General features: G+C 38.1%; 1 protein-coding gene across 1 annotated transcript; it reads right to left on the bottom strand.

Moving 5' to 3' along the window:
* Nucleotides 1–5908: 5908 nt before the first annotated feature.
* Nucleotides 5909–15938, bottom strand: LOC107583839 (teashirt homolog 3-like). Its single transcript, XM_016270187.1, has 2 exons — nucleotides 15268–15938; nucleotides 5909–9354 (listed from the first exon to the last, which is right to left on the bottom strand). Exons 1-2 carry the CDS (start codon nucleotides 15305–15307, stop codon nucleotides 6332–6334), a joined length of 3063 nt encoding a protein of 1020 aa, XP_016125673.1. The 5' UTR covers nucleotides 15308–15938; the 3' UTR covers nucleotides 5909–6331.
* Nucleotides 15939–23227: the final 7289 nt, after the last annotated feature.

Below are 23227 nucleotides of genomic sequence, written 5' to 3'. Positions count from 1 at the left end.
TGTGAAAATAAGTGTATAATTGTAACAGTTCATTGCTGGAGCTGAGCTGAATGAGAGACAGAGAGAGAGAGAGAGAAATGCAGGGCAGGGGGGATGTGTGGAACAGTATTAAGAACAGCTGCTTTAGAACATTGATTTTGAAACTTGTGAATCCATTAGAATCGTTAGAAGGCAGAATCGCGATTCATATATGAAAAGATTTTTACGTGCACCTCTAGTTTTCTCTTCCTCTTCTCTAAAGCAGTGTAGGCCTCGCCCCCTTTGTTGCCTTTTCCCGAGGGTGGGATTTATCTGGGTTTGTTACGTCACGAACCCGGGAAGTAACTTGTTGTAGTCCCTACCAGCCGTTTTTGTAGTCATTAAACTGCCAGAATTTTAAAAGACGATATCTCCGTTTGCATTGAACTTTCAGCTTCATAACTTTGCAGATATTGTTTATGCTCAAACAGCAACATTACACACTAACTAACGTTAAAAAAGTGAAATCGCAATGAACCACCCCTTTAAGGCAAGTTCAAGTGGAAATAAGCTGTTTTGTCAGATTACTGTGCCATAAAATAAAGACCAGGTGGGATTCTTCTTGTGAATTTTTATGAAGGCAAAAATGCATTTTCCACATTTACTTTATATACATGTATCTTGGAAATTATTTTATTCAGATTTGCAATACTGTGTTACTGTGGAAGTAAATGCTAATTAATCTTAAGTATTGATTTGATTCCAAATGTTTAAACCTCATGTTGTGTTCTGGTCATTTTGAACCAGAGAGGATGTTCTTTTTTTCCCAAAAATGCTAGTTAATGTTATCACACAGGACTAAAGCTTACTGACTTTGCTCACACAGGGTATAACAACTACCCCAAAAATAGTGTTTGGTGAGTGAACATTGCCAAAATTATCACTCAGAAACCGAGGTGCATAGGCTCTGATAAATGAGGCCTACGACCAATCAGTAAAAAAAAAAAAAAAACCTGTGCTAATTGAAAGAAAACAAGTTGACCAAAAGATTTAATCTAAGATTTGGTGATAATGTAGCATAATGACCAGGAACATCAAATTAGGTAAAGGATTTTCAGCACAGCACAAGGGTTAATTTGTTCAGCATTCTAGCCATTTATAAACGCACAATGAGCCATTCTCTATAAAAAAATATCTACAGATGTTTTCCTCTGTGAATTCTTTCTTAGGTAAAACAATATCCTGAAACCAAGCTGATGGACAGAGTTGACACCTCTGTCTTACAGCTCATGTTATTATTGGGGCATTTTTTCATGAGGGAAGGACTCACCCTGCCAAGCACACAGGCTGATGTTCACAGCTTTGACAAGATTCTGCACCTCTTTGATGTCTGTATGCAAAAAGATGTACGTGTGTGTGTGTTCTCCAACACGTTATCACGTATCCGTCTGTGCTGAACTGACATGTTGAAGGTATGGGACAGCAGCTTGAGATACTGTGGGTGGGTTTGTGTTCATGTTTATGCTGTCTGAATGATATTAGAAGGCTACAAATAAAATATAACTTATATGATTGATTGGATGAAGTAATGATCAGTCACACCTTTGTCAGGATAGTGCCATATTTAATTTTTGACAGGAATGAAAACAAGACTGTGAGGGACAGGCGTAGTCAGTGCATTTGGATTGTGCTGTTTAACAACTTACTGATTGTTCAGCTGATGAAACATATTTCTGAAAATTGTGATCTAGGACCAGTATATAGTGTGTGCCATTGTTAAACTGTAAGAGTCTGTTCACACAGAACATGTTTTTCTATTCCATTGCACTACATTTCCATTGTTTTTCTATGTAATCCTCTGTCATTCGTCTGTGCTGAACTGACATGTTGAAGGTATGGGACAGCAGCTTGAGATACTGTGGGTGGGTTTGTGTTCATGTTTATGCTGTCTGAATGATATTAGAAGGCTACAAATAAAATATAACTTATATGATTGATTGGATGAAGTAATGATCAGTCACACCTTTGTCAGGATAGTGCCATATTTAATTTTTGACAGGAATGAAAACAAGACTGTGAGGGACAGGCGTAGTCAGTGCATTTGGATTGTGCTGTTTAACAACTTACTGATTGTTCAGCTGATGAAACATATTTCTGAAAATTGTGATCTAGGACCAGTATATAGTGTGTGCCATTGTTAAACTGTAAGAGTCTGTTCACACAGAACATGTTTTTCTATTCCATTGCACTACATTTCCATTGTTTTTCTATGTAATCACGCTAGACGAATGTGTCAGCGTTCGCGGCTGACATCTTTTGCCATGTTCTGTGCGACACGGTGTTCTAAAAATGCGGCACTCAACTTTTAACTTAAATTTTTTTTAAAAGCATCACACGGAACACGTTTTTTGCTGTGATGTGAAATGAGTAAAAATGCCTCAAGATGTATTTTTTAAAAGTTGAACTTTAACAAGTGTAGTGGAATGGAAAAACTCATTCTGTGTGAACAGACCCAAGTCTATCCCACATAGCCTCTTTAAATTCAATATGGCATCTAACCTGACTAAGGTCACGGTTCCCACTGGATTTGACAGATTTTAAAGTGAAGCTAGACTATATAATGTGAATTATTTTACTACTAGACCTTGATGTTACATCCGTTTTTCAGAGATAAATCAACAATCCTTGACTCTAGGAAATAAAATTAATTCATTTGTTCTTTTTTTCCAGTAAAACTTGCTTAATTAGTATAGAAATGACTGCGTTGGCCATTAAATACAGTAGCACATGGCTGGTATCTGCTGCTCTGTAATGCAGATCAGAGCTGGCACTGACGTTGAATGAGAGGTGACCAAACATGATCATGACCGTCAAACAGAAAGGCCAGACAAGCAGACAGATGTCTGATCAGTGATTTTCAAAACACTGTATTTCAACTTCCTCAATGTGTGAATAAAGAGGACAGGAAGTGGCAGTTTGGCAGCTCCAACCAGGAGTGTCATACTGAATCGTGTCCCCTGCCATCTCTGGACGGCTAGTGCGGCCCAGGAGGTCGCATGAAGCTCTCAGCTCATGCATTTCTGGGATGTCGCATCTAAACGCCACCTATGCATATGGTTGAGATGTGCAGAGAGGGACGATGGACAGGGACGAGACCATTACCACATTTCGAATGAGCCCTGACAGAACATGAGTGGATGCCTTGTCAGATCATTCTGAATACACGATGTCAGAAGTCATGCCACCATGTCAGACAACTCTGGCGGTGGTAGAGAGCTAGCATGCTACAATGTTCGGCTTCTTTCTGAAATCTTGATTTCTGCTCAAAATGAGGTCATTTCAAGTGAAACAAGATAGACAAAAAAGCATTTGTTTGAGACTACTAGTGAATATGCTTCTATTATACATTATTTTCACATTTAAGTAGTGTATTTTTTAATGACAAATTACGGCATGACATTTTTTCTACAGTTTTCTTTGAAATATTTTAAGTTCTTACAATTTTGTAGTTATTTCCAGGTTTAAAAGGGGGGGAAATGTATGTGTCTTAGACATTTGGACCCGACTGTATATACATTCATACATAAATGGACTATGAAAAAACAAGTAAATCTAGTTTTTTTCTGTCAGTTTCAGTAAGGTTTTGTAGGGTGGCATATCCAAGGGTCACATCTTCAGTAGAAAGATTCTTGTTTCTAAATTCTGTCAAGAGAGGTAAAGAATAAAAGAAACTACTTCTCAGTGAGATTTCCAACTCGGGTTCTCTTGGGGGTTGTTCTAGAGTATAGAAATTAAATATATGCTCTTATTTATACACCAACCGATCTTGTTTTAGACTTTACTTTTCGTGCAAATGTTGCTAGATCAGCTAGTGTTCCTCTCAAGCGTTTTATTTGGTCAGCACTTCTCTCCTAGTCAGAAATGTTGCTTAAAGTATCACTTAAGGTGTTGGAAGACAGGATCAAATGGATTGATACATAGCTTTTGACATGCTATTTGAGCATGTAGCTCACTATAATTGGTCGTGTCATCATGCATTAAATTAACAATGTATGGTGTAATGCCCTGAAACGAGTGTCTTTTGCAAATCTGTCAGATATCATGCTAAAATACTCTTGACAGCTGTCTGGGGAAATGCTAGTGAATAGAAATTCAGCTGCTCAAAATATTCCCTGTCCAGCTGTTAAATATTTTGGACAACAACTTTCTTGAGTTACTTTATTAGGCAGATGGATGAAATTGATGTAATGCACCATAGTTCTTCATACTGCTTACATTTTTAACTAATGACCTTCCATGACTAAAGCAATATCACATTTAAATAATATTTAAAACACTTAAGCATAAACGTTGTCCAACTTGATTTAAACTGACTGTACTTCAGCAGTATGACAATTTTCCCATTCTTTAAGAAAAGGAAAATGACCTTAACCCGTACCCTTGTGCTGAGAATAATTCAGTCAGTCTGGACTCTGTGGGCAGCTACCTCCATTCTGTCCCATGAGTGCTCTGGTGCTGTCATACACTGTCACGTCAACTCAGGGCTGGCCACAATATGAACTGACACTCAAGTAGCGGGTGAACATGATTTCCAAGAGGCCATGATGAGATGAAGATTGTGCTAGCTCAGTAAACAATTTATTTTCTGGTTAGCCATGAATCTAAGGAACACTGCAAATTACACCCGAACGGAACTCAGCTTTACAAGTTACATGTTGATATATTTATGAAAATCTATGTTTGAGATCATGTCACTTTTTTCAGGTACTGGTTTATATGACGTACACATACAAGATGCCAGACAAGAAATAAGGATGACGCCAGTACAGTCTGTACAGAATTTCACATCAAATTCAAGCTACTGTTTTCAAATCAACTTTTTTTTGGATTGGCACACGTGTCAGAATTCCTGTTCAAACTTGTCTGATCAGGTTGAAGCTTATTGCGCTGTCAAACGTAGCTCTCTTCTCATTAGTCTGGGCCCCTTCCCATCAGTGCATGTACTCAAATTAGATTGACATCCAAACTGTTCAGATATACAAAGCAATTTAGATGATATTCATTAGAGCGATGACATAGGCTGACTCTGACAGGGAGCACTTCTTTCTCTTTCTCACTCTTATTTTATTACCACTGAGGCGTGACTACCCCACTGAACTCACCGTACCAAAGGAACAAAACAAAAAGACACAATGTCAATTTAACTCTGCCAGTACTTGATGGGAAACATGCTAAGATGACAATGAGTGCATATATTTGACTATGATTAAATGTTTAGACTTGGCATGGTAAGAGTTCAAATATATGCACTAAAGAAGAAACTGCAGCACAATGGGGAGATTTTAAAAATAAATAATTATTTTTTAAATAAAAAAAATTTAATGTAATGTAAAGAAGCCTTTATTCAGTTGTGACCAGTCATAAGGATGCACTCTTGGGACAAAAAGTGTTTTTTGGACTGTTTTGGATGACTAATAAAAACAATGGTCTTTGAATGTTTTATTAGAATACTGATATTAGGTTGAAATTATGCAGTTTAAAAAATATTAAATGTGAAACCACGTATTTGAAAAAAAGACAAAGAGGCTTTGTTTTTTTCTAATGGCATTTTTTCTTTAAAAAAAGATTACTGATTCTGTCCTATGACAGATTTTTTTTTTTACATTTACATATATAGATGGCATGCCTCATTCAATGTATTAACATTCAACCAAATTGATGTAAATAAAAAAAAATTCAAAAATGTCTGACTAAATGAAAATGAACAGGTGATACAATTTGGAGAAAACAAAAACATCTGTATAAAAAAAAACAAGTCAAGGCAATTTATATAAACAAAAATGTTTTAAAAATGTTTTAGATTTAATTAAAATATATACAGTTCTTTAGTCATATCTATAAATAAATCAGATTATGCACAAACTACGTATTAAGCACAGGCAAAAATGAGAGAAAATAAGCAAGCCATACTTTAGAATATATGCATAACATAACATAGTTTATGTACAATGTACATTCTTCTCTCATCAGAACAGAAAATTCCCCAAAAGCTGTTCATCATGAGCATTCAAGAATGTTCAAAACGTTAAGACATTTTTATATATAATAGATTTCTTATACTGTGTATCTACTTGGTAAAGCTGGTGGTAGCCACCTTAACTTTAAACAGGTTTTTAAAGTTAAATTACCATTACAATATCCATGATCGCAAAGCTTAACCTACAAGGCCAATTGTGTATGTTAATGCAACAATATATAAGTAACTGTGTATGAATCTTTACATTATGATCCTATTGTCTGTTCTCAACTTAGAGTACAATAAATATCCTGCCATACGATGTTAAATGTATTGTTTTATATGTTTTTATGTATGTTACAGCGCTGGTACTGGTGGCAATTGCTCCTGACATCCTCTAGCTGGCAGTACAGCAGGAATCACGGGTTTTATGGGAGGGCTTTTAGAATGCTTTGTAATCCTCCGGTTTAGATCCTTAGAAGTAAGTTTAGCCAAGTCTTTTATTTTAAACCCAAGGTGTGACTCAAGGTGACATATGTATGTAGAACAAGCTTGGAACGGTGTTGCACATTCACTACAGTAGAAAACTGGGTGTCCGGAGTCAACGTTCTTTATGAACTTTGTTCTGCCTGTTCGTCTGAGCTGATATTTCACATTGGCCAGCCAGTGGCTGATGGTTGTCATAGATAGACCTGTTATATGTGATATGACCATCCTTTCCTGGGAGCTCAAGTCTGATATCACATACTTTCCATCAGCTGTCTGCCTGAGGCAGGATGCGAACTGAGCCTGCAAAATCAGCAAGTGCTGGGGTTTCCAGTGCGACTGCCTACCTTTACGTTTATGCATCATGGATGTATCCTCTGCCTCATCTGAAGTATGAGAACCCTCGATTTCGGACTGCTCTGGCCTGCATAGAACTGTTGAGGACTTCAAAACACGAGAGTCTGAGAGATTGCGCAGCATGTCTGATATGTCAGAGAGGGCATTTTCACGCAAAGGACTCACTGGTGTTACGATTTTGGAACTAGTTGATTCACTCACAGATGCACCAGACACAGAGGAACTCAAAGCTTTGCCTGGGAGAGCGGCAGCTCTGAGACACTGTTCACTTTTTCCTTTGGACAAGTCTATCGGTTGGTCTCCACAAATTTCATGGCAGTCAGAATGCAACTGGCTAAGTTTTGCCGAATGTCCAGATGGACCGGCAAGAGCGGCCCTTTCGGCCATGCTGTTGCTCATCCTGAGAAGCATACTCATAGGGTCCTGGACAGGCCTTACCGGTTTGGCAGCTTTACCCAGATGAAGGTTCATAACAGACTGAAGGGCACTTAGAGGACTGAAAGAGGGCTGTTTTGGCTCAGGGTGGGCAGAGAGTAGACCAGCATCATCATACAGATCTGAAGTGGAGGTGAGGCGAGTTCTGAAATCTTGTGTGTGCATCTGAATTTCCTTTTCGTTTGTGTTACCCTCAGAGACATTGCTCATAGATGTAACTATGCTCTCATGACTTGGAGATTTTGACATTAGCGATTTCCCTTTAGAATTCAACAGCTGCCAGTGTGGGGATCCCTGTCCATTCAAGTCATTAAATTGTCTGTCTACTTCAAAAGCCTCTTCTGTTACTTTATTTTCCAGTTTGTCCACCTCCTGGACATTAACTGTGGTTGATGAAGCTCTTGGTGGAGTGCTTGGAGGGATCAAATGACTTTTGTCTATGGACTGGCCTTCCTGACTACTGGCTGATTGTTTTAAAGAAAAAATATAGCCCAATTTGTTTAGAGCAGGTTTCAGTTGGTTTCGTAACTGATAAGCTGCATGAATGCTCTGGTAACCGCCCCAGCTCGGGGCACCCCTCTGTGCTTTGTTAATGGCCGATGTAACTGTATTTTCCAATGACTTGAGAATATCAAAATCCATTTTAGGACTCTCTTTTAGATCATCTTCAGTTAGGTAATCAGACTTTGATGATATGCTGAATTTCTGCTTAACATCATTTATATTTGCAGACTCCTTGCAATCACTGTCTTTCTGAGAAGTAATTTCTTGTGTCTTGTTCTTGCCCCCAGTTGTTACGGATGGGAGGGACGATGACTCCAAGATTCCTGTGGCTAAGAGAGGGGAAGAACGTGGTGTACCAGACTGAGACTTCACAGACTTACTTTTGTGACGAGGAGACTTGTCTGTCTTTTGTAATGTTTGGGTGACTTTAACAAAGTGGCCGGTCAACATCATATGAGCACTCAACTGCTGCAGAGAGTCATGTGAAATTCCACACTCCATACATTTGAGGTTCTGAGGCTTGAACTGTACACCACGGGCTGTCTTCTGATCTATCAATTCATCTTTGTTGGTTTGTTCAGAATACTTCTGAAAAATATCACTGGCCTGCCCTCTGTTGGGACTTCTTGTCTGTTCTGTGGTGTGCAAAGATTTTGCAACATCCAGCTCCACTGGAACCCTCTTCCTGAGCGAAGACATAACTTTAGCAGCAATTGCTGTTCTTGGCTCTCTCAGAGGAACCTTCTGGTAATGCTTAGTCTTTATCATGTGCACGCTGAGGTCTTGCAAGGATTCAAAAGAGTGTCCACAATACATACAGCGTAGGACTTTCTGGGCATCTTCCTTTCCCTCCATCTCCAAAAGAGAGCGCTTACGTGGCTTGGACCATGACTTGGCACCCTTACTAGCACTTTCAAGGTTATCATCACGGTAGTGGTCTGTTTCATTCATATGAACTGTGAGATCAAGCAGTGTGTCATATGATGCACTGCAGCTTTTGCAGTGGAACTTGCTAGCACCAGTAAAGATGGATCCGTAGGTTTTAGTACTTTGGCGGTAGAGCTGGACAGTGGAGAAAATACTTGGTTCAAGCACAGCAGGTTGTTTCTGAGAGACCTGTTGGAGTGTCTTTGCGATAGCAGACTGATGCCAGTCATAGCTGTTTCGTCCAGGACTGCTGTTGCTGCTACTGCTACTGGCTGGCTGTTCGTCTGCATGCGGTTGAGAGGAATTCAAGCTCAAAAAGGACCAGTAGGGATTATTAAGGAAGCTTTTGTAAATAGCCTTCATCTGTTCTAGGCTGTCTGTAATACATACTGAGTCCTCAGAACAGTCTTTTAGAAAGTCTGTTGTGGCCTCCTCATTTTTGATCGGGGTGCTGTCTGAATCTGACATGGGTTCACTAGATTCACTTATGTGAGATTCACTGTCAACATCATGACCTGACAGCTCAGGAGTGGGGGAATCTTGTTCATCCACTGGGTTATTGAAGTCTTCTCCCAAATCACTTTCACAGTGTGGTTTCTTGGTCACCGAGTAATCACTTCCAGTGCCTTCGGTCTGTATGGTGGTCTCCTTAACATTCTCTGAATCATAAGCTAGAGGGGGGAAAAATAAAAATAAAAGTTATTAATGCCACATAAATTGCACTGAATGAGGTAAACAAACAAAACAATCATTTAGCCTAATGATATTCTTCTTGAAAATAAAGTGAATGGGCCACATCCCACAAGAGGTTGAACTGGAATTGTTCAATACAGGCAATTGAAATGAAGGAAATGAAGTGTTCCTCCACCCTGGCCAACAAAAGTCAAAGTCTTGTGTTCACATTTGAATTGCAATTATGTATCCTGCTGTCTGCCACAATTCAAATGCAAATCAATTTCTGTAATTTAACTGGAATCTAAAAGGCATTAATTAAATTCTGAATGGCACATAAGCACGGGAACATCAACAAACAAATATCAGAGGACCAAGAAATGACCTATATTTCTTCTAGAACTGAGATTTTGAACTAGTCTGGTATAGTCTAGTCAAGTGAACATAAAAGATTTTTTATCTAATTGTTTGCTGTTAAGCATACAATCAGGCTATTTACAAGAGGCTGCACCTGCTGGCATTTGGCCCACCTCTCCACATTTCGACACACCTGTGCACATATGAAGAGACAAATAGATAAAGGGAAAAGGTGGACAGATAGATTGAGAGGTTAAGGGTAATGACATAAGATGGCGGCACATAAGCCACCTGTCACTTTGAATCCCACCTGACGACTGTTCACCTTGGACAGGTGACGTGTTGCGAGAAAGGTGTCTGCTCGAGCACCTCCAGATGACAGATCCAAGGGGACACGGTCTCCCTTCTCTCTGCCAGCTGCCCTCACACCCTCAAAAGAGCCCATCCACCAGTGTCCTCTGGGACTGACGATCCAGTCTCCTGACAGCCTGTCCCCTGCTAGTTTGACACTGTCACTCTGACTCCGTAAGTGGAACAAATGCCCCCTTGAAAGCCATACCCCACCCACCACTATCTCTGTTCCACTCTATTCACTCTTATTTGTGTGCACATTTGTGATTATGTTGCTCATGTCAAAAGGAAAACGCTTGACATGTTAGATGTTTGAAAATACAGCAGGCCTTGCATTACAAGCTAACATGGTATACCGCCACATGTGTGATTCAAGTGCATTGTGGCTTGTTAATGGTCTCTCTTTCGCTCTCTTACAAGATCCACCACAGTCTTGACAAGAGTGTTAAAGCACAAATAGCTCTCATTTCCAATGATAATACACAATCTCACAAGCCTGCGCTTCTCTCATTTAGCCTCTCACTGGCTGTCAGCCAAGCGGCCTGCAGGATGGGGTCTCTAAAGGATAACTGGCAGGTGCAGGCCAGTCTTATCCCCTCTGTAGATTTGGATTGTCACTAGGTATCCATTACTTGCCAATCTCCTCTGATCGTGCCCGACAGCCTTGATCAAAAGATGTCATTTGACTGGCCTGATTTGGCATGAACTCCAAAGCAGCTCGAAAAGAGGGTGAACCAGGTGTAACTACAATGACATGATCATTTTCCTGCCCTCTCATATCCCGGAGACAATTATGGTGACACACTGAGGGTCCACAATGGCAAATTGCTTTTTTCTAGCACAAATGCAAAAGGCTACAAGAGTGTAACTTTTTTTTTTTAAAGCGGGTGGAAAAGTTAAGAAGATACTCTTCAGGAGATAACCTAAGACGACAACATATACTCTCACAAATGTGTATGTGTGTATCAAGACCCAAGCCCACTAAATTTGAACACAATTTTTAACCTTGAATGATTTATAATCCATCTCAGGAGGCACCTACTATAACCAATTATTCTCAAAAGGCTTGATTGACAGCCTGGGTGATTTATTAAGCTAATAAAATGTGATGTGTGCAATGAGCTCTAGCAGAACAAAAATCCAGGAGACTTTAGTGGCACTCGCGTTATGTGATTTATGTAACTATAACATTTGTCTCCATATGATCAGTCATTAACCCCCTCCACCTTATAGACAAAAACAGCACCAATGACATTTGAATTGGAACATCAAGTTCTATACATAATATAAAAAAAATATGTGCGTGCATAATTACATACTCTAAGACTGTACATGATTGCAGTTAAAAGTTGGCATATTTTTGTTAATCGCATCTAATGTGATCCTCTAAACTATCTAGATCATCTAATTTTTACATCAAGTGAAAATCAGGTTGCTCATCTTGACGTCATTGCATTTAATGCCATACACAGGTCTTGTTAGGTAACTTTGCAATAATAACCAATAAGATGATTGCTCAAATTAAAAGCTTTCGGTCCATAAATACTGTGGCTTTTCATCCTTAGAGCTCACATGACTCACACACAACCTCATAGAGAGATACAGATTGAGGTTAACTGTGAGAATTATTCTTGCTTGAGGCCATGCTAATGTGCAACACATGACACTTTGATCAAAATAATGCAGCGTTCAGGCAACATGTTGAGATGTCCCCATGCCAAATATAGTGTGTTCTTCTCTGCAACTGAAGCAAAGAAATGTGTGAATTATTTAGTTAATAAAAGTGGGCAGTCAAATCAAGAAAGAAAAAGAACTGTGGGCGTATAATGTTATCCTGGGTCTTGCCCTTTCTGTATTGTTTCTCTTTCTCTGGCGGAGAAACTTAAAACTGACCATTTACAGTAAATGCGGGAAGGCAAACAGTCTCTGCTGACTGGAATTCCACTGACCACAAACGTCCTTTCAGGGGAGATATCTCTCCAATTATCACTCCGTGTGCCTTTGATTCCTTTCCCCCCTTGACAACAGTGTGTCTGATGTGCCTCAGCTGCCAAGAGTGATTGGCAACAATTCTATGTGTATCTAAGCCAGCAGCTGCTGAGATGATGGCCCTGTCAAGGTCAACAAGTCTCTAAAAAAAATCAAAACATTATTTACATTTTTTATGACAAAGAAATATAAATTAATGTGGTGTGACTGGTCAGAAACTATTTATGAATAATTCATAATATTTGTAAACAAAAACTTCTTTCCTTGGAAAAGAAAAATATTATATATATTTTTTTTTTTTACTTGAAATGATGATTAAGATCACACTTACATGTATTCAAGGTGTAAGTACGCAGGAATGTGTATGATTAGATTAATTTTTTGTCGCAGCCGCTGTGTAAATCAATGGAGTTTTAGCAGTTTGGAAGCTGTTGGCTGTGATTACAGGCATGCCTGGCTGGAGAGGTATGTTGACACTGGTTGGGATTAGGGAATGGTGGGCCTCTATGATTTCCTGCCCTTTCATCACCACCACCATCAAGCCCAGCTCCTACTGTCAAGGTCAACAAGTCTCTAAAAAAAATCAAAACATTATTTACATTTTTTATGACAAAGAAATATAAATTAATGTGGTGTGACTGGTCAGAAACTATTTATGAATAATTCATAATATTTGTAAACAAAAACTTCTTTCCTTGGAAAAGAAAAATATTATATATTTTTTTTTTTTTTACTTGAAATGATGATTAAGATCACACTTACATGTATTCAAGGTGTAAGTACGCAGGAATGTGTATGATTAGATTAATTTTTTGTCGCAGCCGCTGTGTAAATCAATGGAGTTTTAGCAGTTTGGAAGCTGTTGGCTGTGATTACAGGCATGCCTGGCTGGAGAGGTATGTTGACACTGGTTGGGATTAGGGAATGGTGGGCCTCTATGATTTCCTGCCCTTTCATCACCACCACCATCAAGCCCAGCTCCTGCGTCACATCCATGCATGACTGATGGCCGCTTGTCCGGAAGACCTGCCTCGCACCTTAGATCTGACAGCGACTGATTTTACCCTTAGAAAGAGGGAGAAGGCAGGGCCTGGAGTTGTGCCCAAAAGAGCCTGAGAACCGAGAAGCTTTTTGGCCAGGGTGGCCCATGGGATTTGCAGAGGCGTGTCCAATTAACTCACATTATCAACCCACACACAGACGGAGAGAGATCTAACAGAGTTGAAGCAAAGTACAACTCTCAAAATAGATTTGATGTCTGTCATTCCAAATATGGCTCAAAGACAGATGAAAACATTCGTTTCAGAAGGACTGTAGGTGTTTCCACATGTTTGTCTTCTCATAACAGTTTGGAATCGTCTAGACTCCAGACTGGCACCAAAAAGATAATTTGTCACGTAAAGGTGTTAAATTGGGTTATGGCAATAGGAAAGGCCAGCAGGAGTGCTAATATCAACTTGATTACATCAAGCGAGCACAAACCTAATATGACTTGGAGACAGACGCATAGCTTGTCAACCCCAATCATTACACCTGTCAGGAATCCATCATGCTTACAGCTAATTAAGTGTGCTCAAATTAAGCAAACCAATTTTTTTTTTACACAGAGCTGTGCAAACCTTTAGGGCAAGAGAGAAAGATGGGGAAAGAGTACATTTCTCTGAAATCTCTCATTAAGGCTTCACCTACAAGATCGCGATTGAGCTTTTCATCACCTGTGTAAAACAATGCATCAGAATCAATAAGTTAAAAGTAACAGTCCTACTTTAAGTGGCTCAGTCTGTGACCACATCACTAAATGTGTTCATACCTGTAAACCATACTTGTAAACCACACGGCCACCACTCTGCACAGCGCCCATGAGTGAAGTTTGGAGGAGCATACTGATGAAATAAAAGCTCAGGCAAGCTTATGGGGAAAAAGAAGGAGAGCACTCACATGGCCTTGCTCTGATTGACCATTAAAGCCTTTGATGGATGAGGCTGTCACAAGGATAACAATTAAATCCAACATGAGACAAAGCTGTTCTGACAGGCCAGTCTAACAGAGCAAGCCATACCCCTCCATTAAACTCCACATCATCTCTGCCTCAAACACACACACACAAACAGTGAAGGCTATATAATAATGGCTTTGTATCTCTGTTTCAAAGAGCTCTGCTATAAATATAAAAATGCCCCAGAACTCCTCCTCTTTTAAATAATAGGATAGAATCTATTCTATTAAGCAGACAGATAATGTTAACATTAAGGCAGTTTCAGTGGTTCCCACCTCTTTACAGGAGTTAAAATAGACTGAAATGGTTACGTGTATGCATGTATGTGTCAATGATGCATAAAAACACAAGGTCTGAGCTGATAAAAATGATACATTAAAAAAAAATCTGGTTAAAAATGCTAGCTAGTGGTTTCACACAGTTTTGACAAATATACCAAGTTTTACTAAAACACTTTGCTTGCAACTTAAATATAATGTACATAACTTAATCATTATTTTTAAAAAATAAACATGCTTTTAAAAGTAATATATACATTTTTAATTATTTATTTTATATTTACCTTTCTATCATGCATTTCGAGTTACAAATGTCAAGTTTTATTAGGGTTAGTCCATTTGTCCTTTATAAACAACAAGCTTTTTCTTAAAAAATATCAAAAGCAACAACAACTTAACGACATTGATATACAGATGTGTCCTTTCTAGTTTATGGTTTTCTTGTCACATGACAACAAAATGGCTTCCTGACTGTTCATCATGCCACAAAGTTTTTTCAAATATTAATATTTTAAAACAAAACTGCTTTGCCCCTTTAAAAAAAAATTGCAATATCCCGTTACACCAGACAATTTTGACTTGTCTTGAAGCCACATAAATTCCATCAACATGGCTTTTAATAAAAAATTTAAAGCATGGTCATAATTCAAAAGCTGTATTCAAGTATCTTTTTACAAACTGAATTTTGTGGCAAAAAAAGTATCCATCAGCATGACAAAAAGTATGACTGAAATTAGAAAAAGGAAAATGAGTTATACACGAAAATAAAAATCCATGCAATTAAACGCGCTTATATATAGGCCTACACAGATAATCTTCTTTATGGTAGGTTGTAAATGCAAGGCACTATAACCAAAATGTACATAACGGTTTAAAGAGAATGAATTCAAGAGGACGGATGCAAACGAGCATCTTAATAAAATGAGTTCAGATAAACTTACCTGCCGCTCGTTTCGGCGCCTGCTGTTTTCTCCTCGGCATACTTGCGCGCAGATCGTGTGTCTATAAACGCAACCTGAAACGATATTCAACAAAAGATGCTCCCAACCAGACGTGTCACCATTAAAGAACAGTACGGCACAGTCACAAAAGCTACGACACTTCGCATTAGGCATAGGAGAAAGCCCAGGTGCTCCGTGTTCAGTGGTAGTCTTTGTTTAAAGCCCGTCTGTTGGAGTGATGATGAAACTGAACGGCAGGACAGTAACGCCTAGCCGCTCGCTCGTCGCTCAAAAGTCCGCGGACACTGATTCCCTCAGAACGCGGAGTAAGGGGGCGTCCACACGTCCGGCTGCGTTCAAAACAGCTAGATGTAGTGAAACGAAATGGCGCTGAACGCAGGGGTTTTAAGTCGAAATTAGAAGTTAATAGAAGTTACACTCCTTTTAACTCGACAACGCTGATGGCGAGAGGCGGTGAGACATAAGAGAGACGCAACCAACTAAAGACATCATGTGTGGATTAAAAAAAACTAAACAATAGCAGCCGAAACGCGTCCTGTGCTCCTATGGTCACTCCCACGCACATATAACGCCCAAAATGCAGTCCAAGTAGGCAGCTCATAAACTTTTGAGACACTGCCAGTATGTCACTTAAGAGGGCATTAACAAGACCGCTTACACCGAAAGGAAGGAAGGATGTAACTTAACCTTTTAATGGACACACCCAGGGAATTTTTTTTTTTTGTTGGGACATTAACAACAAGCAGTATTTAGTGTTTTTTAAAAGCATATACCAAATGGTTGATATGTAAATTAATGGTTAAAATGCATTTTTCATCATTATGCATTCACTTAAATAATTTACTTCGAAATAAGACGTTCGTTTAATCATCATTACACTATAAATAAACTTGAAATCACTGTAATCAAAAATATGTATGTTTTCTAAATACATGCTTGAAAAAAAAATCTTTCAGTGGAAAGCCCTAGGCCTAATATTAATACAGATTTGAAAGTGTACTTTAACTAGATAGCTCAAATATTTTTTGAGCAAGTTTACTAAAAAGAAAACATCATGCTTTTGCTATGTAGTTAATTGGATCCGCTCAGCAAACCCTCTGAAATTAAATTACATCAACATATGATTTCCTTTAAAAAAAAATCACAAAAATGATCCCACATGTTATGATTGATCTCAGTATGCTTTACATACTGAAATGATGCTTGTGAAAACAGTGTATTCTTGAAAGCTGCACTGATAACCAGTGAATTTGTGCATACAGAGCCGAATGGAAAAGATGTCTCAGTCAGTTTGCCTTTAGTTCAAAACATTTTTCAATTGGATTTCATAAGCCAAAAAGTGGTTAAAGGGTTACATAACCTTCCCTGATTATACCCTGATTAAGCTGTAAATACACTTTTTTTTTCTCCCGTTGTCAGTCTTTTAAAGATCATGCAAAAAAATTCTTTATTCAATAATAAAAATAGCAAACAATATCGGATCATTTATATTCATTCAGATATTTATAAATGTCACAAAACTTTGATTTAGGCTATGTTATCAGGTGTTCATATTTAAATGTACATGAACTGACCTATAAAACATTTAGGACATGAAAGTTATTATAAAGTGTTTAAGAAAACAGACATTTTTGCCACTCATACTTCCGTAAGAATAATACGTGATTATCCTTATTATTCCATACATAATAGTGATTTTTTTAATCACACATTTTTTTCCTCAATGTTTTGAGGAAAAAAATAAGAGAACAAATCTGAATCATTACTGCCATTTTAAAGGGATACCCCACCCCAAAATGAAAATGTTGTCATTAATCACTTACCCCATAAAAGCTTCGTTCGTCTTCGGAACACAATTTAAGATATTTTGGATGAAAACCGGGAGGCTTGTGACTGTCACATTGACTGCCAAGTAAATTACACTGTCAAGGTCCAGAAAAGTATGAAAAGCATCGTCAGAATAGTCCATGCCATCAGTGGTTCAATCTGAATTTTATGAAGCGAAGAGAATACTTTTTGTACGCGAAAAAACAGAAATAACAACTTTATTCAACAATTCGTCTCCTCTGTGTCTCTCCGCATCACCGTAGCGCCATTTTGGAGAATATCCACTGAACGCAAGCAGCGTACACTCTTCTGTGTAAGCCGCCACACGGATACGTTTTCTACATGTATTTACGCTTTGATTTGAACGAAAACAGCGCATCCGTGTGATAAAGTCGTTATTTTTGTTTTCTTCGCGTACAAAAAGTAGTCTCGTCGTATTTTCATTTTGGGGTGGAGTATCCCTTTAATATTTTAATGTGTTAGACATATTTGCAGCAATCAAACAATGAGCAACAAAATACAATTTTCTACAGGAATTAAAAATGTAAATTTCATTCTCAGTGTTTTGCTATTTTGTAAGCCTCTCAATGTTGAATTCTACTGAAAACCAATAAAAGAAGTTTGTCTCTGTTGGTTTTCCCTACAAACAGTCTCTTGAGTAATCAAAACTGCATGACCAAAACAAGCTTGCCCTGAGGACTTTCTTTACAAATCAGCACTGTCTGAGGATGTCTTTTTAAGTACTGTAAAGTCATTCATATGTGGGGTCAGAGTTCTGACCGTGCCATTAAAACGCAGGCAGAGACATAGTGCTCTCATTTAACTGCTCGGCTGCATCATATATCATCCCACTGCCACAGAGCTGCATTAGAGAGGATCTTTGATTTTTACTTTTAGAGCAACATAAATCAAAAGCAAGGCGAGGTCTGCCAGTGACATCCTTGTATTGGTCCTCACGGAATGGGATGGAGAGGGTTTGTTGATTGAGGTCCGGAGCAAACAGATATGTTGTAGGCCTACTAAACACAAAACAGTTGCAAATGAGCAAAATAAAATACTGTATAATCAATCAAAATTGGTTAGATTTCATGAAATGTAGCAAATGTTATTTCATTGCTCATTATCTGATTTCTGTAAATAAGTCTGTTACTTTGCTAAGTTCATTCTGTTTAGCACTCTAAAGGCCGTAATATGTCTTCTCGTTTTGTGCCTGTGCAACGATGTCAGAGCAAACATTAAGGAAGCAACTGTCTCATTACCTAGACCGCTTTGGTCTTCCCCACCTCAGAGCAATCTTGTCAAGCAGCATCTGAAACTAGAAGGGACATCTGCCAGCAGGACACCCACCCTCCCTACAGCTCACAGGAGGGTGTATTTGAGCCACATGTCCATCAGTCCTGTTGTGAAGATTTCATTTTATCTCCTCCTGCCCGCTCTCCGCCACTGTTTTGAGAGGTGCTGTCCTCCACTTTGATCTGTGATGAACAGATGACCTTTTTCCCAAGTCAGGTGTCTGACTCTGTAACATCATGTTCTAACAGTGTGTCAAAACAGCATGGCTCACCTTCTCCAACTCCGGTTATTTGTCTCGGGATAGACTCACAAATCTGTTTTGAAGAGATCTATGGTGAGGTGAATGTGTTGGGGATGGCAGCACCTGGGTATATTATAAAAAAAACAGAGGAAAAGCGATGTTGATTAAAACAAACAGAGAAAGTATCTGCAAATACTGGTTTCAGCAAATTCATTCTGACTCGGTATTGATCAGGCAGAGAAATTACAAGCCTTATGAAGTTTTGATCACTCCTGGTTTATTCTTAACCCTGAAATAATTCAGTGTATCTGCAGTAAAATGAAATAAGTATTGCCTCCAATACAACAACCTGAATTTCATTAGGAACATAATTGTGTGGCCAATTTATGCAACAGGGAAGACTGGGGCTAGTTGTCACAAAGATTCTTTCTTTGTAACTATAAGGTATGGAGACACACAAATGTTGGTTTCCTGGTTCATAAATCTATTACATTTGAACAATACTTGGATAATTCTATGCTAGAAATAATATTTCTCATTCTCATTCTATGGCGCCACATTGAGAAAAAGCCCACTGACCTGGATCGGCACAGTTTCCCACCGAGAACTGTTCAACCTGATGGTGGAACTTTTTAGTCTTTTTTATTCTTTTTTAGGCAATAATAATGGAAATGCACTTTTGGAACTTTTTGAAAGGCAATAAGCGGCGCTGCAGTATTGTCTGTAGCTTTAAAAGATGGATGCTAACAGATTGTCATTGTTTTGTAATGATGACTGTGCTATAAATTTAGAAAGATTTTTAAAACTATATCGTTTTCGTACATGGTGTGAATGGGCCTTTAAGGTGCATATACAGATATATAATAAACCTAGCCTGAGAAATATTCACTAAATATTCTGTATAAATTATTCAATATAACTGTGACAACTTGCCCCAGTCTCCCCTATTAAAAGACATTTCATTTATGCAGTTATTATCACTGAGAAATGTTTCATTAATATGACCACACCACATTCACATTTCCACTAATCCAACTTCCTCGCCAAGATGACAGCAGAGGCACGGTCATAGGCCTCTCTGAATAGATAATTAAGCCTTGATCTTAAAATATAAATGTACAGATGGGGCTTATGGCAAAAATGGAAATTTTTCACCTTTAACCACCATTAGTTTGACAGTGACGCAGTTTCCCCTCAGCGTGAGAATACAGTGGGCCGAGTTCAGTCAGGTGAGAGGTGACAGAGCCGTATGGTGTATCTCCTGCCAGTGACAGGCTGTCATTTAGAGATGTGTGCCATGTGGCTGTCTCTCAGCCTGTCTTTGAGCTGAAGGATGACCCCTCCTGCTCATTGGGGCTTCACCGGCCATGCCATTCCTGTCTCTCAGTTCACACGTCTGACAGGAGACATGACGTCCGAGACACATCGACTCCATCTTCAGGTAGGCCTGTCTTGCGTTTTCTGGGATAGTTCAGGCAGGGAGAGAAAATGAGAGAAAGTGTATTGTGTCTCATTCTTCCTGTAAGTGTAAAAGAGGTATGGCGTTATGCTTTAGAAATTTGCATTCTGAAAGGTATTGTGTGTCTTTCAAACATTCTGAAGTGTTTTGATTGAGGTGAAAGATGTACTTATTAAGATTTGGAGGATATTTATACCAAAAAATCCATCATCAATGACATAAATGCATTTTTGCAATTAACTGTCCTTGCTGATGGAGTAATTTAACTTGATTTGTGGCTATTGGCAGGAGGACAAAATGTGTATCAATTCTTCAATAACAAACAAATACATCACAAATGTAATTCTCTGACACACAGTTTAGTAAATATAAAAAAAAACATCCAAAGAGTCAGGACACATATGGACCTCATATTATATACTTGTGTAATGTACACAAGCATACATTAGATATTTGGGTATTGGGTCTGTCAGTGTAATATAGCATAATAATAAAAAACAGGAAAGATTCAAGTTACCATTCACCACATACTGCACATCTTCAAATAATACCCATCTATCTACCCAAATAATAAACTCAATCTACCCGCCCAGCTCTCGAGAACTTCTTGAGAGCTTTCTGACCTGCTGCATCACAGTCTGCTATGACAGCTGCACATCCTCAGACCGGAAAGCCCTTCAGCGGGTAGTCAAAACTGCCCATCGCGTTACTGAACTCGGCTACTGGCCATCGAAGTCCTGAACATCCATCGCTGCCGGCAAAGAGCTCTCCAGATCATCAGGGATTCCATCCACCGCAGCTACAGTCTGTTTTCTTCCCTGCCATCTGGAAGCCACATAGACACAAACACGGACCACAACATTTTCATCCCTTGAGCTGTTGCATAAGCTAAACTCTGATTTCTCTTTCACTGTCATCTGACTTACACAAACAAATCCTCTATACAAACCTAATACCAAACCACAAAATACAGATGCTTTATTTTACTACTATTGCAAAACAGCATTTTTTGCTTTTATTTCATGACTGATACTGTCATAAAATTGTCATAAACATACACACACACACACACACACACACAATATAGTGCATAAACAAATCTTTATCCCACTTTTTAACTCTGAAAGTTAAAAGTAATAGAATAATAAGTTTTTTGTTGCAAAAAAAAAAAAGTGCTAAATGCTTTTGAAATGGAATTAATCATTTTCTAGACAAATGTGGATCTGTTTTTCTTTGCATATGGCCCCAGAGCAACAGCAATGAAAAAAACATAGCGGAAGTGCTCTTCATTAGATAATCTTTCTCTCAAATGAAGTGCTTTTTAAACTATGTTCTAGACTTTATTCATTGACAAGAGGCACAAAATCAAATGGGGTAAGAAGGATAATGAGAAACAGGAAAATAAGATCATACAGGAAAATTGATGCCTATAGGCCTATAAACTAGAATTATAACAACTACTGTTAATATAATATAATATGTGTATGTATATATATATATATATATATATATATACATATATATAGCTTATACATGGTGAATTAAACATTAATGAGACAAATTATTAATCATCATGAACAAAATGAATGCAGAGCGAGATAGTCAAAAACTGTCTTTTTTAATTTTTAAATGTAAGCACATTGTCCTCCCCTGCTGCAATATCAGAGTAGCTGGACATATTTGCATGCTCAGCGCTGTGTGTCTGCAGTAATTCATCATTGGTCTCTGAGGTATTGAAAGCATCAGCATCCGTCAGCAAGCTTATGTCAATGGCTCTGTTAAAAGAACAAAAGATTTATTTCTCATCCGTAGAGCACTTATTTTTAAATAGCCTGTTTTATGTGTCTCCAAAAATATCCCCAACTGCAATGGAGAAAAAAGGCGTACCTAATGGCCTGTAAGATCACAATATTGACTAAATAATTAGAAAAATAATCAATGGCCAAACTGTGTAACTGTAGAATGAGACTGTAGCCTTTGCCCAGTGTAGCATAAAAATACTACAACAGATCTGCTCTAAAACCCTATTAATAATCAAAGATTTATAGAAATACATACACTGATAACAATGTCCAGTTGGTGTATTACATACACTGCTTACATACACTATATAAAAATGACAACAAAAGACCATATGCTCTAAAATCCTAATAATTAGTCATAAATATAAAAATATGATTACACTAATATTCTAAGATCTAAAATGCATGTTTTAATAAGTCATTGTAAATAAATGACAAATATATCTGTTCTAAAATCCTAAAAAGAAATCACAGAATTTATATATTGGCACAATGACACAGTATGCACTGTTACTGAAGGCTTAACTTAGGCTATTGTATAGTTGATATAGCCTGTATAAAACATGACAACAAAAGTCATACCAGCTATAAAATTATAAAACTAAAGCATTCTATATATGTTTAAACACATGTTCACACGTTAAAGCTGCAGTCCATAACTTTTTTTTGGTTAAAAATGATCCAAAATAAATTTTTGAGCAAGTAGCCTACATAAGCAGCCAATGTTCAACTGTCTACTTACTTCAGCCTGATTCAGCGGTAAGCTTGTAATAATGTGTTCTAATTTGAGTGGTACTGTAGGTTTTCACAGGAAATATGAGCTTCTCCTCCGCCATGGTAACTCGGGTGAGAAGAATTGTTGAATAAAGTCCTTAATTTTGATTTCTTTGCGCACAAAAAGTATTCTCGTAACTTTGTAAAATTATGGTTGAACCACTGATGTTACATGGACCATTTTAACGATGTTCTTACTACGTTTCTGTGCCTTGACAGAGAGCTCTCGGATTTCATCAAAAATATCTTAATTTGTGTTCCAAAAATTAACGTAGATCTTACGGGTTTGGAACGACATGAGGGTGAGTAATTAAGTCAAGTCAAATCAAGTCACCTTTATTTATATAGCGCTTTTAACAATACAGATTGTGTCAAAGCAACTGAACAGCATTAATTAGGAAAATAGTGTGTCAATAATGCAAAATGACAATAGTAAACACTCATTTTTCAGTTAAAGACAGTTCATCATTGAATTCAGTGATGTCATCATCCAGCTCAGTTCAGTTTAAATAGTATCTTTGCAATCATTTGCAATCAAGTCAA

Source organism: Sinocyclocheilus grahami, unplaced genomic scaffold (assembly GCF_001515645.1).
Source record: "Sinocyclocheilus grahami isolate Dianchi unplaced genomic scaffold, SAMN03320097.WGS_v1.1 scaffold55.1, whole genome shotgun sequence".
Taxonomy (NCBI): Eukaryota; Metazoa; Chordata; class Actinopteri; order Cypriniformes; family Cyprinidae; genus Sinocyclocheilus; species Sinocyclocheilus grahami.
This window is presented reverse-complemented; position numbering and strand designations above follow the sequence as displayed.

What these genes read in the sequence shown, in the direction of transcription:
- LOC107583839 (XM_016270187.1), bottom strand. Translation starts at nt 15,307, where the DNA reads ATGCCGAGGAGAAAACAGCAGGCGCCGAAACGAGCGGCAG. An exon ending in GGCGCCGAAACGAGCGGCAG is followed by an intron (nt 9,355 to 15,267) that starts GTAAGTTTATCT and finishes TCCCCCCTCTAG; the next exon opens with CTTATGATTCAGAGAATGTT.